Source organism: Heterodontus francisci, unplaced genomic scaffold, assembly GCF_036365525.1.
Source record: "Heterodontus francisci isolate sHetFra1 unplaced genomic scaffold, sHetFra1.hap1 HAP1_SCAFFOLD_562, whole genome shotgun sequence".
NCBI lineage: Eukaryota > Metazoa > Chordata > Chondrichthyes > Heterodontiformes > Heterodontidae > Heterodontus > Heterodontus francisci.
In genome coordinates this window covers 675,025-689,646 of record NW_027140184.1, presented here as the reverse complement: position 1 = coordinate 689,646, position 14,622 = coordinate 675,025, and the positions used below count along the sequence as shown (strand labels likewise).

At 42.6% G+C, this 14,622-nt stretch overlaps 1 protein-coding gene across 1 annotated transcript in view; it reads right to left on the bottom strand.

The window, feature by feature from the left end:
* Nucleotides 1–1,161: 1,161 nt before the first annotated feature.
* The window catches only part of LOC137359048 (cytochrome P450 2K6-like), a 209,622-nt gene continuing 196,161 nt past the window's right edge, over nt 1,162–14,622 (bottom strand). Inside the window, exons 8-9 of the mRNA XM_068025163.1 lie at nt 11,254–11,395; nt 1,162–10,578 (exon numbers count right to left, since the gene is read on the bottom strand). Of these exons, the coding sequence (XP_067881264.1) occupies nt 10,397–10,578; nt 11,254–11,395 (324 nt within the window). The 3' untranslated portion in view covers nt 1,162–10,396. The remainder of the gene's footprint in view (nt 10,579–11,253; nt 11,396–14,622) is intronic.

Genomic DNA, 14,622 nt, shown 5'->3' with positions numbered 1-14,622 from the left:
GTATTTATATGGCTATTCCAGTTCATTTTCTGGTCAATGGTAGCCCCTAGGATGTTGATAGTGGGGGATTCAGCGACGATAAAGCCATTGAATGTCAAAGCATGATATTTAGATTCTCTCTTGTTGGTGATGGTCATTGCCTGGCACTTGTGTGGCTCGAATGTTACTTGCCACTTATCAGCCTAAGCCTGGATATTGTCCAGGTCTTGCTGCATTTCTACATGGACTGCCTCAGTATTTGAGGAGTTGCGAAAGGTGCTGAATATTGTGTAATCATCAGCGAACCTTATGATTGAAGGAAGGTCATTGATGAAGCAGCTGAAGATGGTTGGGCCTAGGACACTACCCTGAGGAACTCCTGCAGTGATGTCCTGGAGCTGAGATGATTGACCTCCAACAACCACAACCATCTTCCTTTGCGCTAGGTATGACTCCTACCAGCAGAGAGATTTCCTCCTGATTCCCATTGACTCCAGACTTGGAACGACATCGCCGTTCCTTCACTGTCGCTGGGTCAAAATCCTGGAACTTCCTTTCTAACAGCACTGTGGGTGTGCCTACCCCACATGGACTGCAGTGGTTTAAGAAGGCAGCTCACCACCACTTTCTCAAGGGCAATTAGGGATTGGCATTAAATGCTGGCCTAGCCAGCGATGCCCACATCCCATGAATGAATAAAAAAAAGTACTGACGGCACTTAACTAGACCGTTCTTGCAAAACTCAGAACACAATGTCTAATATGAGATGTGATTCCACAATTGGACAGCACTTGCTGAACAACATCAAGCGTGCTAAGAATTACACTAACAACTAATTTAAGATTATCAGTCAGGCTCCCAATGTGGCTCACTTAAGCTTGCTCAAAGCTACATATGCAGGGAGCTGTCCTCTGTTGGCAAAAGGAACATGGCCAGCCTTTGCACCTTTTTGAATTAAAATGGAAATTGGATGGGTACTTGAGGGAAATAAACTTGCAGGGCTTTGGGGATAGAGTGAACGAGTGGGACTGACTGGACTGTTCTACAGAGAGCAAGCACGGACTCGATGGGCCAAATGGTCTCCTTCTGTGTTGTTATGACTCTCTGCCTGTTTCATTGTCCTAGTTCTTGTTTGAGGAAAGTGTTACTGAGACACCAAAAATAAACACACTCATAGAAAAGTTTAATTCAACAGAATTTATTTGCAACAGATCAAATTCGAGATGACATTAACTAACCTGGAGCACATGTGACGTCTAAGGGTTTTCTCATCCCTTGGCCTCGTGTAAAACTCTGTGACCAGTTCAGTCTACTTCACACTTAATACCAGGCAGAATTATTACTGTTAATCGATTTCTCAGTGATGAATTGGAACCATCCCTGCGTTCCTCCACTGTAACCAATTGGATACAATTCAGCTGCTCTCCAATAAAATTCACTCTGCTTTACACTCATTACCTTGTTATCAGGACTAAGCTATTCTTTCTGCCACAAACAACAAATATATCCACACTGAGTGAGCAAACCAACGAAGAACACTGGTTTCTGCACATATCCTGAGAGAACTGCTGTGCTCACATAAGGTCAATCTAATGAACAAATGCTGGTGGCTATAGTCAAAATAAAGTTCCGTAGTTCAATGATCTTTCATTGTGGACAAACCTATATAAACAGTATAACACGAGATGAGGTATTATTAAACTCATAGCTCACCTCAGATCTAATAACAACGGACAGTTTGACTTCCTCATATCACGAGTTCATTCAGAAAGGATAATATATTTGAAACATGATTATCAAAAACAGAATAGCTTGATTACAGAACCAACACAGCACAGGCTAAATCCTTTCAGTCAAAATCCTATCTACAAGAGTGTAAAACAATCAGTCGCCAGTTTAATTACGCCAGTTAAAATTAGCTTCAATAAGAGCTAGTGGGCAGTTATGCACAGTCACTAACAGGTTTACAAAAACAGCAAAGAGAGGAACTCAAAGCTAAATGTTCTATTTAATAGTGGTGTGAGGAATTTCAATCCCATAACATAAAGACCAATAGCCTACCCATCCCCAGTTCATGCTGACACTCTCTCCCCCAGTTCATACTGACACTCTCTATCCCCCAGTTCATACCGACACTCTCACACCCAGTTCATACTGACACTCTCTCTCCCCCAGTTCATACCGACACTCTCTCTCCCCCAGTTCATACTGACACTCTCTCTCCCCCAGTTCATACTAACAATCTCTCCCCCCAGTTCATACTGACACTCTCATCCCCAGTTCATACTAACACTCTCTCTCCCCCCAGTTCATACTGACACTCTCTCCCCGCAGTTCATACTGGCACTCTCTCCCCCCAGTTCATACTGACACTCTCTTTCCCCCAGTTTATACTGGCACTCTCTCCCCCCAGTTCATACTGACACTCTCATCCCCAGTTCATACTGACACTCTCTCCCCCCAGTTCATACTGACACTCTCTCCCCCCAGTTCATACTGGCACTCTCTCCCCCCAGTTCATACTGGCACTCTCTCCCCCCAGTTCATACTGACACTCTCTTTCCCCCAGTTCATACTGACATTCTCTCCCCCCAGTTCATACTGACACTCTCTCCCCCCAGTTCATACTGACACTCTCTCTCCCCAGTTCATACTAACACTCTCTCCCCCCAGTTCATACTGACACTCTCTCCCCCCAGTTCATACTGACACTCTCTCTCCCCCAGTTCATACTAACACTCTCACCCCCAATTCATACTAACACTCTCTCCCCCCAGTTCATACTGACACTCTCACCCCCCAATTCATACTAACACGCTCACCCCCAATTCATACTAACACTCTCACACCCAGTTCATACTAACACTCTCACACCCCAATTCATACTAACACTCTCACCCCCAATTCATACTGACACTCTCTCCCCCCAGTTCATACTGACACTCTCTCCCCCCAGTTCATACTGACACTCTCTCTCCCCCAGTTCATATTGGCACTCTCTCCCCACAGTTCATACTGACACTCTCTCCCCCCAGTTCATACTGACACTCTCTCTCCCCCAGTTCATACTGGCACTCTCTCTCCCCCAGTTCATACTGGCACTCTCTCCCCACAGTTCATACTGACACTCTCTCTCCCCCCAGTTCATACTGACACTCTCTCTCCCCCAGTTCATACTGGCACTCTCTCCCCACAGTTCATACTGACACTCTCTCTCCCCCAGTTCATATTGGCACTCTCTCCCCACAGTTCATACTGACACTCTCTCTCCCCCAGTTCATACTGGCACTCTCTCCCCACAGTTCATACTGACACTCTCACCCCCAGTTCATACTGACACTCTCTCCCCCCAGTTCATACTAACACTCTCACACCCAGTTCATACTAACACTCTCTCCCCCCAGTTCATACTGACACTCTCTCCCCCCAGTTCATACTAACAATCTCTCCCCCCAGTTCATACTGACACTCTCACCCCCAGTTCATACTGACACTCTCTCCCCCCAGTTCACACTGACACTCTCTCCCCCCAGTTCATACTGACACTCTCTCTCCCCAGTTCATACTAACACTCTCTGCCCCCAGTTCATACTGACACTCTCACCCCCCAGTTCATACTAACACTCTCTCCCCCCAGTTCATACTGACACTCTCACCCCCCAGTTCATACTAACACTCTCTCCCCCCAGTTCATACTGACACTCTCTCCCCCCAGTTCATACTAACAATCTCTCCCCCCAGTTCATACTGACACTCTCACCCCCAGTTCATACTGACACTCTCTCCCCCCAGTTCATACTGACACTCTCACCCCCCAGTTCATACTAACACTCTCTTCTCCCAGTTCATACTTACAGTCTCACCCCCCAGTTCATACTGACACTCTCACCCCCCAGTTCATACTAACACTCTCTGCCCCCAGTTCATACTTACACTCTCTCCCCCAGTTCATACTAACACTCTCACCCCCCAGTTCATACTGACACTCTCACCCCCCAGTTCATACTTACACTCTCTCCCCCAGTTCATACTAACACTCTCTCCCCCCAGTTCATACTGACACTCTCACCCCCCAGTTCATACTAACACTCTCTCCCCCCAGTTCATACTGACACTCTCACCCCCCAGTTCATACTAACACTCTCTCCCCCCAGTTCATACTGACACTCTCACCCCCAATTCATACTGACACTCTCACCCCCCAGTTCATACTTACACTCTCTTCTCCCAGTTCATACTGACACTCTCATCCCCAGTTCATACTGACACTCCCTCTCTCCAGTTCATACTAACACTCTCTCCCCCCAGTTCATACTGACACTCTCTCCCCCCAGTTCATACTGACACTCTCACCCCCCAGTTCATACTAACACTCTCTCCCCCCAGTTCATACTGACACTCTCACCCCCAATTCATACTGACACTCTCACCCCCCAGTTCATACTTACACTCTCTTCTCCCAGTTCATACTGACACTCTCATCCCCAGTTCATACTGACACTCCCTCTCTCCAGTTCATACTAACACTCTCTCCCCCCAGTTCATACTGACACTCTCTCCCCCCAGTTCATACTGACACTCTCACCCCCCAGTTCATACTAACACTCTCTCCCCCCAGTTCATACTGACACTCTCACCCCCAATTCATACTGACACTCTCACCCCCCAGTTCATACTTACACTCTCTTCTCCCAGTTCATACTGACACTCTCATCCCCAGTTCATACTGACACTCCCTCTCTCCAGTTCATACTAACACTCTCTCCCCCCAGTTCATACTGACACTCTCACCCCCCAGTTCATACTTACACTCTCTTCTCCCAGTTCATACTGACACTCTCATCCCCAGTTCATACTGACACTCCCTCTCTCCAGTTCATACTAACACTCTCACCCCCAGTTCATACTGACACTCTCTCCCCCCAGTTCATACTAACACTCTCTCTCCCCCAGTTCATACTGACACTCTCTCCCCCCAGTTCATACTGGCACTCTCTCTCCCCCAGTTCATACTGACACTCTCTCCCCCCAGTTCATACTGGCACTCTCTTCTCCCCAATCATACTGACACAGACATATGGGCCTAAATGCCCTTTCCCTAATAGTCTGGAAAAATTTCAGAAATTGGTTTATTTCCTTGAGAGGCAGGACAATGAACGAGGTTCTGCGTAGTCAGTATGAGGAACTAGGCACTAAATTAAGAAGCAGAATCTCAAAGGTAATAATCTCTGTATTATTACCTGAGCCACACAAATTGGCATATGGCAAATAAGATTAGAGAAATGAATGCTTGGCTCAAAGACTGGTGTGGTCAAAGTGGGTTCCAGTTTGTGGGGCACTGGCACCAGTACTGGGGAAAGCGGGGCGTGTAGCATTGGGACTGTCTTCACCTAAACCATGCTGGGACCAGTGTTTTATTGTTCTATTTCTCATTGAAACGTGTAAGATTGTAAAGGGGCTGATTAGGGTAGACACCGAGATTATTTCTGCTGCTCGGGGAATCCAAAATATGGGGGCACCGTCTCAGGATAAGGGGCCAATCATTTAGGACTGAGATGAGGAGAAATTACTTCATGCAAAGGGTTGTGAATCTTTGGAATTCTCAACCCCAGAGTGTTGTGGATGCTCTATCATTGAATACATTTAAGGCTGGGATATACAGCTGTTTGGTCTCTCAGGCACTCATGGGGTATGGAGAGCGAGCGGGAACCTGGAGTTGAATCCTCAGATCATCCATAATCTTTTTGAAGGCTCAATGGGCCATAAGGTCTACTCCTGCTCCTATTTTTTGTGTTCTAGCGAACGGCATAACGAGTGAAGTATAGAGGGTTTTAAAGCCTCTCTGTGGGGGCAAAGGATCAAATTTGGGATGATGTGGTAAATCAAAGAATAGAGACCAGGCAAGAGAGAAAGGTATTGATATGGGAAATGATAAACAGGAAGGGTCAGAGAGTACAAATCTAAGAGTAAACCAGCAGATAAGGCTAGAGGTTACTAAAATAATAAAAGGAAAAAACTAAAGGCTCAGTATCTGAATGCATGTAGCATTCGAAACAAAACAAATGAACTTATAGCACAAATAGAAATAAATAAGTATGATCTGATAGTCATTACAGAGGCTTGACTGCAGGATGGCATAGATTAGGACCTGAATATTGAAGGGTACATGACATTTAGGAAGAACAGGAAGCGAGGAAAAGGTGGAGGGGAGGCTTTGTTAATTAATGATGGTATTAGCACAATAGAAAGGGATGACCTAAGTTCAGGAAACCAGGATGTAGAAGCGGTTTGGGTTGAGATGTGAAAAGATCAAGGCAAAAAGTCACTTGTGAGAGTGGTGTACAGTAACAACATGGTAGGATGGGGTATAAAGGAAGATATAATGGGAGCTTGTCAGAAAGTTATGGCGATAATCATGGGGGCTTTTAATCTATATATAAACTGGAAAAATCAGGTGGGCAAAGGTAGCCCAGATGAGGAGTTCACAGAATGTTTTCGGGATAGTTTCTTAGAACAGCATGTTCTGGAGCCAACCAGAGAGCTGGCAGCATCTGTGGAGGGAGAAGCAGAGTTAACATTTCAAGTCTGTGACCTTTCATCGGAACTGTTCCGCTGAAAGTTTCCAGACCTGCAATGTTAACTGTGCTTCTCTCTCCACAGATGCTGCCAGACTTGCTGAGCATTTTCAGCACTTTCTGTTTTTATTTCAGATTTCCAGCATCCACAGTATTTTGCTTTTATTTTGCTGGACCTGGTATTGTGCAACAAGATAGGATTAATTAATAACCTCACTAGGCAGCAGCGATCATAATATGTCAGAATTTTAAATTCAGTTTGAGGGAGAGAAGAGTGGGTCCTAGACTAATATTTTAAACTTAAATAAGGACAATGATGAGGGCATGAAAGCAGAGCTAGCTAAAGTGAACTGGCAAATTTGTTAAAGGTTAGGTCAATTGAGATGTAGTGGCAGACATTTAAGTGGATATTTCAGAATACACAGAATAGTTACACCCCGAGAAAGAAAAATTCCAAGGGAGGATCCATGGTTAACTAAAAAATGTTAAAGATAGTGTCAAACTTAAAGAAAAAGCATATAATTGTGCGAAGATGAGTGGCAGGTCAGAAGATTGGACATAATATAAAAAACAAAAAAGAATGACTAAGAGATTAATAAGGAGAGAAAAATTATAGTACGAGAGAAAGATAGCTAGAAATATAAAAACATTTGGTAAGAGTTTCTATCGATAATTTAAAAAGAAAAGAGTTCACAAAGTGAACATTGGTCCTATAGAAAGTGAGTCTGTGGAATTAATAATGAAAAATAAGGAGATGCCAGATGAATTGAACAGGTATTTTGCATCAATCTTTACTATAGAGGATACAAGTAACATCCAAGAAATAGCTGTAAATCAGGAAATGGAAGGGAGGGAGGAACTCAAGAAAATTACAATCACCAGGGAAGTGGTACTGAACAAATTGTTGGAGCTGTAGGTTGACAAGTCCCCGGGCCCACATGGACTTCATTAGGGTCTTAAATGAAGTGACTATTGAGATAGTTGATGCGTTGGTTTTAATTTTCCAAAATTCCCGAGATTCAGGGAAGGTTCCATGAGATTGGAAAATAGCAAATGTAACTCCTTTATTCAAAAAGGGAGAGAGACAGAAAGCAGGAAACTACAGGCCAGTTAGCTTAACAGCTGTCATAGGGAAAATGTTAGAAGCTTTTATTAAAGATGTTCTAGCAGGGCATTTAGAAAAATTCAAGATAATCAAGCGGAGTCAACATGGTTTTGTGAAAGGGAAACCATGTTAACCAATTAATTGAAGAAGTAACATGTGCTGTGGATAAAGGGGAACTGGTGGATCTACTGTACTTAGATTTCCAGAAAGCATTTGACAAGGTGCCACATCACAGGTTATTGTGGAAAATAAAATCTCACGTTGTAGGGGGTAACATATTAGCATGGATAGAAGATTGGCTAGTGAACAGGAAACAGAGAGTAGGCATAAATGGGTAATTTTCAGATTGGCAAGATGTAACGAGTGGTCTTATACATTATACTCCATTTGCAAAATTATGAACATGATTTTTTATCCCCTGTATCTGCTTTTAACTAAAGATACATATGAACATACAAATTAAGAGCAGGAGTAGGCCACTCGGCCCTTCAAGCCTGCTCTGCTATTCAACAAGATCATGGCTGATCTGATGAGAAGCTCAACTCCACAGTCCCGATCTGTGGAGCCTCAACTTTTTACAATTTATATAAATGACTTAGATAAAGGGACTGAAGATATAGTTGCTAAATTTGCTGATGACACAAATATAGGTTGGAAATTAAGTTGGAAAGAGGACATAAGGAGGCTTGAAAGAGATATAGATAGGTTAAGTGAGTGGGCAAAGATTGGGCAAATGGAGTATAATGTGGGAAAGTGGGAAATTGTCCATTTTGACAGGGAGAATAAAAGAGAAGCATATTATCTAATTGGTGAGAGATTGCAGAGCTCTGAGATGCAGAGGAATCTGGGTGTCCTAGTGCATGAATCGAAAAAGGTTAGCATGCAGGTACAGCAAATAGTTTGGAAAGCTAATACAATGCTATCATTTATCATGACGGGGAATTGAATACAAACGTAGGGAGGTTATGCTTCAGTTACACAGGGCATTGGTGAGATCACCTCTGGAGTACTGAGTACAGTATTGGTCTCCTTATCTAAGGAAGGATGTAAATGTGTTGGAAGCAGTTCAGAGAAGGTTTACACAATGGGAGCAGCACAGTGGCGCAGTGGTTAGCACTGCAGCCTCACAGCTCCAGCGACCCAGGTTCAGTTCTGGGTACCGCCTGTGTGGAGTTTGCAAGTTCTCCCTGTGACTGTGTGGGTTTCTGTCAGGTGCTCAGGTTTCCTCCCACAGCCAAAGACCTGCAGGTTGATAGGTAAATTGGCCATTGTAAATAGGTGATAGGAGAATTGTGGGGATGTGGTAGGAAATATGGGATTAATGTAGGATTAGTATAAATGGGTGATCACTGACTCAGTGGGCCGAAGGGCCTGTATCAGTGTTGTAACACTCTATAACTAATAACTGGAATGGGCAGGCTGTCTTATGAAGAAAGGTTGGACAGGCTCAGCTTGTATCCACTGGAGTTTAGAAAAGTAAGAGGTAACTTAACCCTGAGGGGGCTTGACAGGGTGAATGTGGAAAGGATGTCCCCTCTTGTAGGAGAATCTAGAAGTAGGGGTCACTGTTTAAAAAATAAGGGGTCACCCATTTCAGACAGAGATGAGGAGTTTGTTTTCCTCTCAGAGGGTTGTGAGTCTTTGGAACTCTTCCTCAAAAGGCAGTGGAAGCAGAGTCTTTGAATATTTTTAAAGCAGTGGTAGATAGAATCTTGATAAGCAAGGAGGGGGTGAAAGGTTATCGGGGGTAGGCGGGAATGTGGAGTTGAGCTTACAATCAGATCAGCCATGATCTTGTTGAATAGCAGGGCAGGCTTGAAGGGCCGAGTGGCCTACTCCTGCTCTTAATTTGTATGTTCATATGTAGCTCTAGTTAAAAGAAGATACAGGGGATGAAAGATCATGTTCATAATTTGGCTGCAGTCACTGTAAGGGGAAATCCCCTGTTACATTAACAATAGGAAATTCTCTCCAGTTTGGAACTGAAATCTCACAGTGAAATTTCACTGGAACGACGGAGGTGGAGGGGCGACATGATAGAGGTTTACAAAGTTATGAGCGGCATGGACAGAGTGGATAGTCAGAAGCTTTTTCCCAGGGTGGAAGAGTCGGTTACTACGGGACATAGGTTTGAGGTGCGAGGGGCAAAGTTTAGAGGGCATGTGCGAGGCAAGTTTTTTACACAGAGGGTGGTGAGTGCCTGGAACTTGCTACCAGGGGAGGTGGTGGAAGCAGATATGATAGCGACATTTAAGACACAACTTGACAAATACATGAATAGGAAGGGAATATCGGGATATGGGCCCCGGAAGTGCAGAAGGTGTTTAGGCAGGCATCAAGATCGGCGCAGGCTTGGAGGGCCGAATGGCCTGTTCATGTGTTGTACTGTTCTTAATTCTTTGTTCTTTGTTCTATAACTATGGGAACAAATATTCAGATACAATTCCTTGCTCAGCTGTACTAACTACAGTATTAAACCATTTGTTTAAATGCACAGTGTGATTGCAGCCCCATTAGTTGAATGTAAATCTCTCTCACTGGCATGAAATCAGGAATTCGAGTATCCAGAGGGATATGGGAATGGCCATTTCCTCACAACCAATTTTACAAAAGACTGAAGACTTTACAAGCAGGCACTTTTAGCATTAAATGAGCTGTGATTATATTTAAGCAAATATCTTCAGGAGACTACCCAGAAAGCAAAATACTTGGGAGGTCCGATTGTTCACCAGGTTTCCTATTGCCGGGGTACAGCACACAGTTTATACGGTTTCGGAGCTAATATTCTGCCCGTTCCATGGGTGATGTCCAGATCAGTCACATGCGCTGGTGCCTGAAGCTTAAACTTCTGCAACAAAGTTGTGAAAAACAGGAAGAGCTCCATCATGGCAATAGACTGCCCAGGACAAATTCTACGACCTGGGGAAGAAAATAAAAAGAGGCTTTAAGTGATGGTGTAAATGTTCAGATTTACCAAACAGAATATTCTTCTTAATGACACATTGTACCAGCAGTATGACCAGTTATTAATTATTGTGTCCACTGGATATTTTCAACGCCACCTGCCTCTCCTGTCAGTGAACTCCTTGTTCGCTATATTCTGGAAAATACCTTTTCTACCCAATATCTAATTACACAATAGTGTGTCCCAGAGTTGGAACAGTAAGATTCCTCATTGTGTTTATCGGGTTTGTCGATTGTGCATGTGGTCACCACGTGCATCACTCCTATTCTTTGGAGGGCAGAATCAAAAGCACTTTGATGAGATGAATCTTCTTAGAAAGCAAAACAAAACTGGTCTATTTATTATGTAATATACAAATCAACAGGATACAGTTTCACGGCAAGATTCAATCAGTGTCCTCTGGTGCAATTTGCTCTTTGATCTGGGTTTAACTCAACCATACGGCCCCTCAGATCAGGTAACTGTTGAGGATTGACTCTCCTCCAATGCCCAGTCACCAGGAGAAACAGAGTCACAGATCTAACCCACGGCCATTATGAGTGACACTACTGAAGAGTTGGCCCGTTGAATCAATGAAATCTATAAACATTAAGAACCCACAATAACACGTTTCCAGGGCCAATTAGTACCTGCACCGAAAGGCAGGAAAGCATCTCTCTTAACAAATCTCCCCTCAGAGTTCAGAAAGTGGGATGGATTGAACTCATCCGGCTTCTCCCATTGAGTTTTGTCCCGCAGCACCGACCAGAGCAAAGTCATAACCCAAGTTCTCTGGAACAGAATAACAAACACGGTCAGCAACAGTTGACATGTGGTTCAATTTACTCTTGAAATATTAATGTTACAGAACCAAGTCACTGTGGTGGATCAGAAACATTTTCAAACCACTTATTTCACTAAGTTTAACTTTGTCCCTGTGTTTTCTGCTGAAGAACTTTGCTGATTATAGCCTGTGTGTGGGACTTCAACTTCATTCATGTTCACAAACACCAGTGTCATTCAGAACCACAGAACTGTTACACAGAAGGAGGCCATTTGGCCCATCTTGTCTGTAGCAGCTCTCTGAATGAGCAATTCACATAATGCCATTCCCCTGCCTTCTCCCTGTAAACCCTGCACATTCTTCCTTTTCAGATAACACTCTAATTCCCTTTCGAAAGCCTTGATTGAACCTGCCTCCAACATACCTTCAGGCAGTGCATTCCAGAACCTCACCACTCACTCTGTGAAGACGTTTTTTCTCATGTCGCCATTGCTTCTTTTGCCAATCATTCTAAATCTGTGCCCTCTCGTTCTCCATCCTTTCATGAGTGGGAACAGTTTCTCTCTATTTACCCTGTCCAGACCCCTCATGATTTTGAATACTTCTATCAAATCACCACTCAGCCTTCTCTTCTCCAAGATAAACAGTCCTAACTTCTCCAATCTATCTTCATAAATGAACTTCATCCCTGGAACCATTCTCGTGAATCTTTTCAGTACTCTCTCCAAGGCTTTCACATCTTTATTAAAGTGTGGAGTCCAGAACTGGACACAATACTACAGCTCAGGCCGAACTAGTGTCTTATACAAGTTCAACATAACATCCTTGCTCTTGTACTCTATGCCCCTATTAATGAAGCCCAGGATACTGTATGTTTTATTAACCACTCTCTCAACCTGTCTCTGCATCTATCATCGTATCTGTCTCTTGCCCCTACTGTCACTCTCTACCTCTCTCTCTGACTGTTTCTGACAGAGTATCTCTGTCTGCCTGCCTTTGTCTCCCTGTCTCATAGTGAATCTATACCTCTCCTGTTCTCTCTTTATCTTGGTCTCTCTCTCTGTATCTCTCTCTCTCTCCATGTATATTCCTGCCTCCGTGAAGTAGATAGGCTGGGGAAGATGAAGAGTTGTAAGGAATCCATGAAGCAGATTTGCTGCAACAATTCAAAACATGTAGTGACAAACACACATACAAAGATAGACTTACATAGACACAGACAAATACACAAAAAACACATATCTACAGTTACACAAACACAAAGATATACTTACATACAGACATTCAAATACACAGACAAACACACATACAGTTAGACACACACAGACACATTTTACACTTACATACAGACATACAAATACGCAAACACATATACAAAGTTACACTCACACACAAACATACACTTACATACAGACATACAAATATACAGAAAAACACATACATACAGTTACACATAAACACACAAAGATACACATAGATACAGACATACAAATACACAGACAAACATATATACAGTTACACACACAAAGATACACTTATACACAGACATCCAAATACACAGACAAACACATGGATAAAGCTACTCACACAAAGATACACTTATACACAGACATACATATACACAGGCAAATACATATATACAGTTTTGCACACACACACATAAAGATACATTTACATACAGACATACAAAAACACAGAAAAACACATAAGTACAGTAACACACACACATACACTTACATACAGACATACAAATACACAGACAAGCTCATATATACAGGTACACACAGAATTAAAGCTACAAATACATACAGACATACAAATACAACTGACAAACACATATATACAGAGACACACAAAAATACAACTACATACAGATATGCAAATACACAGACAAACACATACAAACAGTTACACACTAACACACTAAGATATACTTAATACAGTCATATAAATGCACAGACAAACACATATATTCAGTTACACACACACACACACAAAGACACACTTACATACAGACATACAAATACACAGACAAACACATATAAACAGTTACACACTCACAAAGATACATTTACAATCAGATAGAAAAATACACTGAAGAACACATACATACAGTTAAACACACACATACACAAAGATATACTTGCATACAGACATACAAATACACAGACAAACACATATATACAGTTAAACACACACATAAAGATGCACTTTCATACAGACACACAGAGAAACACATATATATAGTTAGACACACACAAAGATACACTTACATACAAACATAAAAATAGACAAAAACACATAAATGCAGTTACACACACAGACAAAAATAAACATACAGACAGACATACAAATACACAGACAAACATATGCATACAGTTACGCACACACAGATGCACTTACATACTGACATACAAATACACAGACAAATACATATATTCAGTTCCACACACACAAACATATGCTTTCATATAGACATACAAATACACAGACAACCATATATACACAGCCACACACACACACAAACACATACACACAAAGATACACTTACATGCAGGCATACAAATACACAGACGAACATATATATACAGTTACACAGACACACAAAAAGAAACACTGACATACAGACATAAAAATACACAGACAAACACATACATACAGTTACACACACACAAAACAATACACTTACATAAAGACATAAATATACATAGACAAACGCATACATAGAGATAAAGACACACAAAGATACACTAACATACAGACATACAAATACACAGGCAAACACATATACTGTTACACACACACATAAAAATACACTTACATACAGGCATACAAATACACTGACCAACACCTACATACAATTACACACTAACACACAAAGATACACTTACATAGAGTCATATAAATACACAGGCAAACACATACATACAGTTACACACACACACACAATAGGGTGGCACAGTGGCGCAGTGGTTAGCACCGCAGCCTCACAGCTCAAGCGACCCGGGTTCAATTCTGGGTACTGCCTGTGTGGAGTTTGCAAGTTCTCCCTGTGTCTGCGTGGGTTTCCTCCGGGTGCTCCGGTTTCCTCCCACATGCCAAAGACTTGCAGGTTGATAGGTTAATTGGCCATTATAAATTGCCCCTAGTATAGGTAGGTGGTAGGGAAATATAGGGACAGGTGGGGATAACAAAGAACAAAGAAAATTACAGCACAGGAACAGGCCCTTCGGCC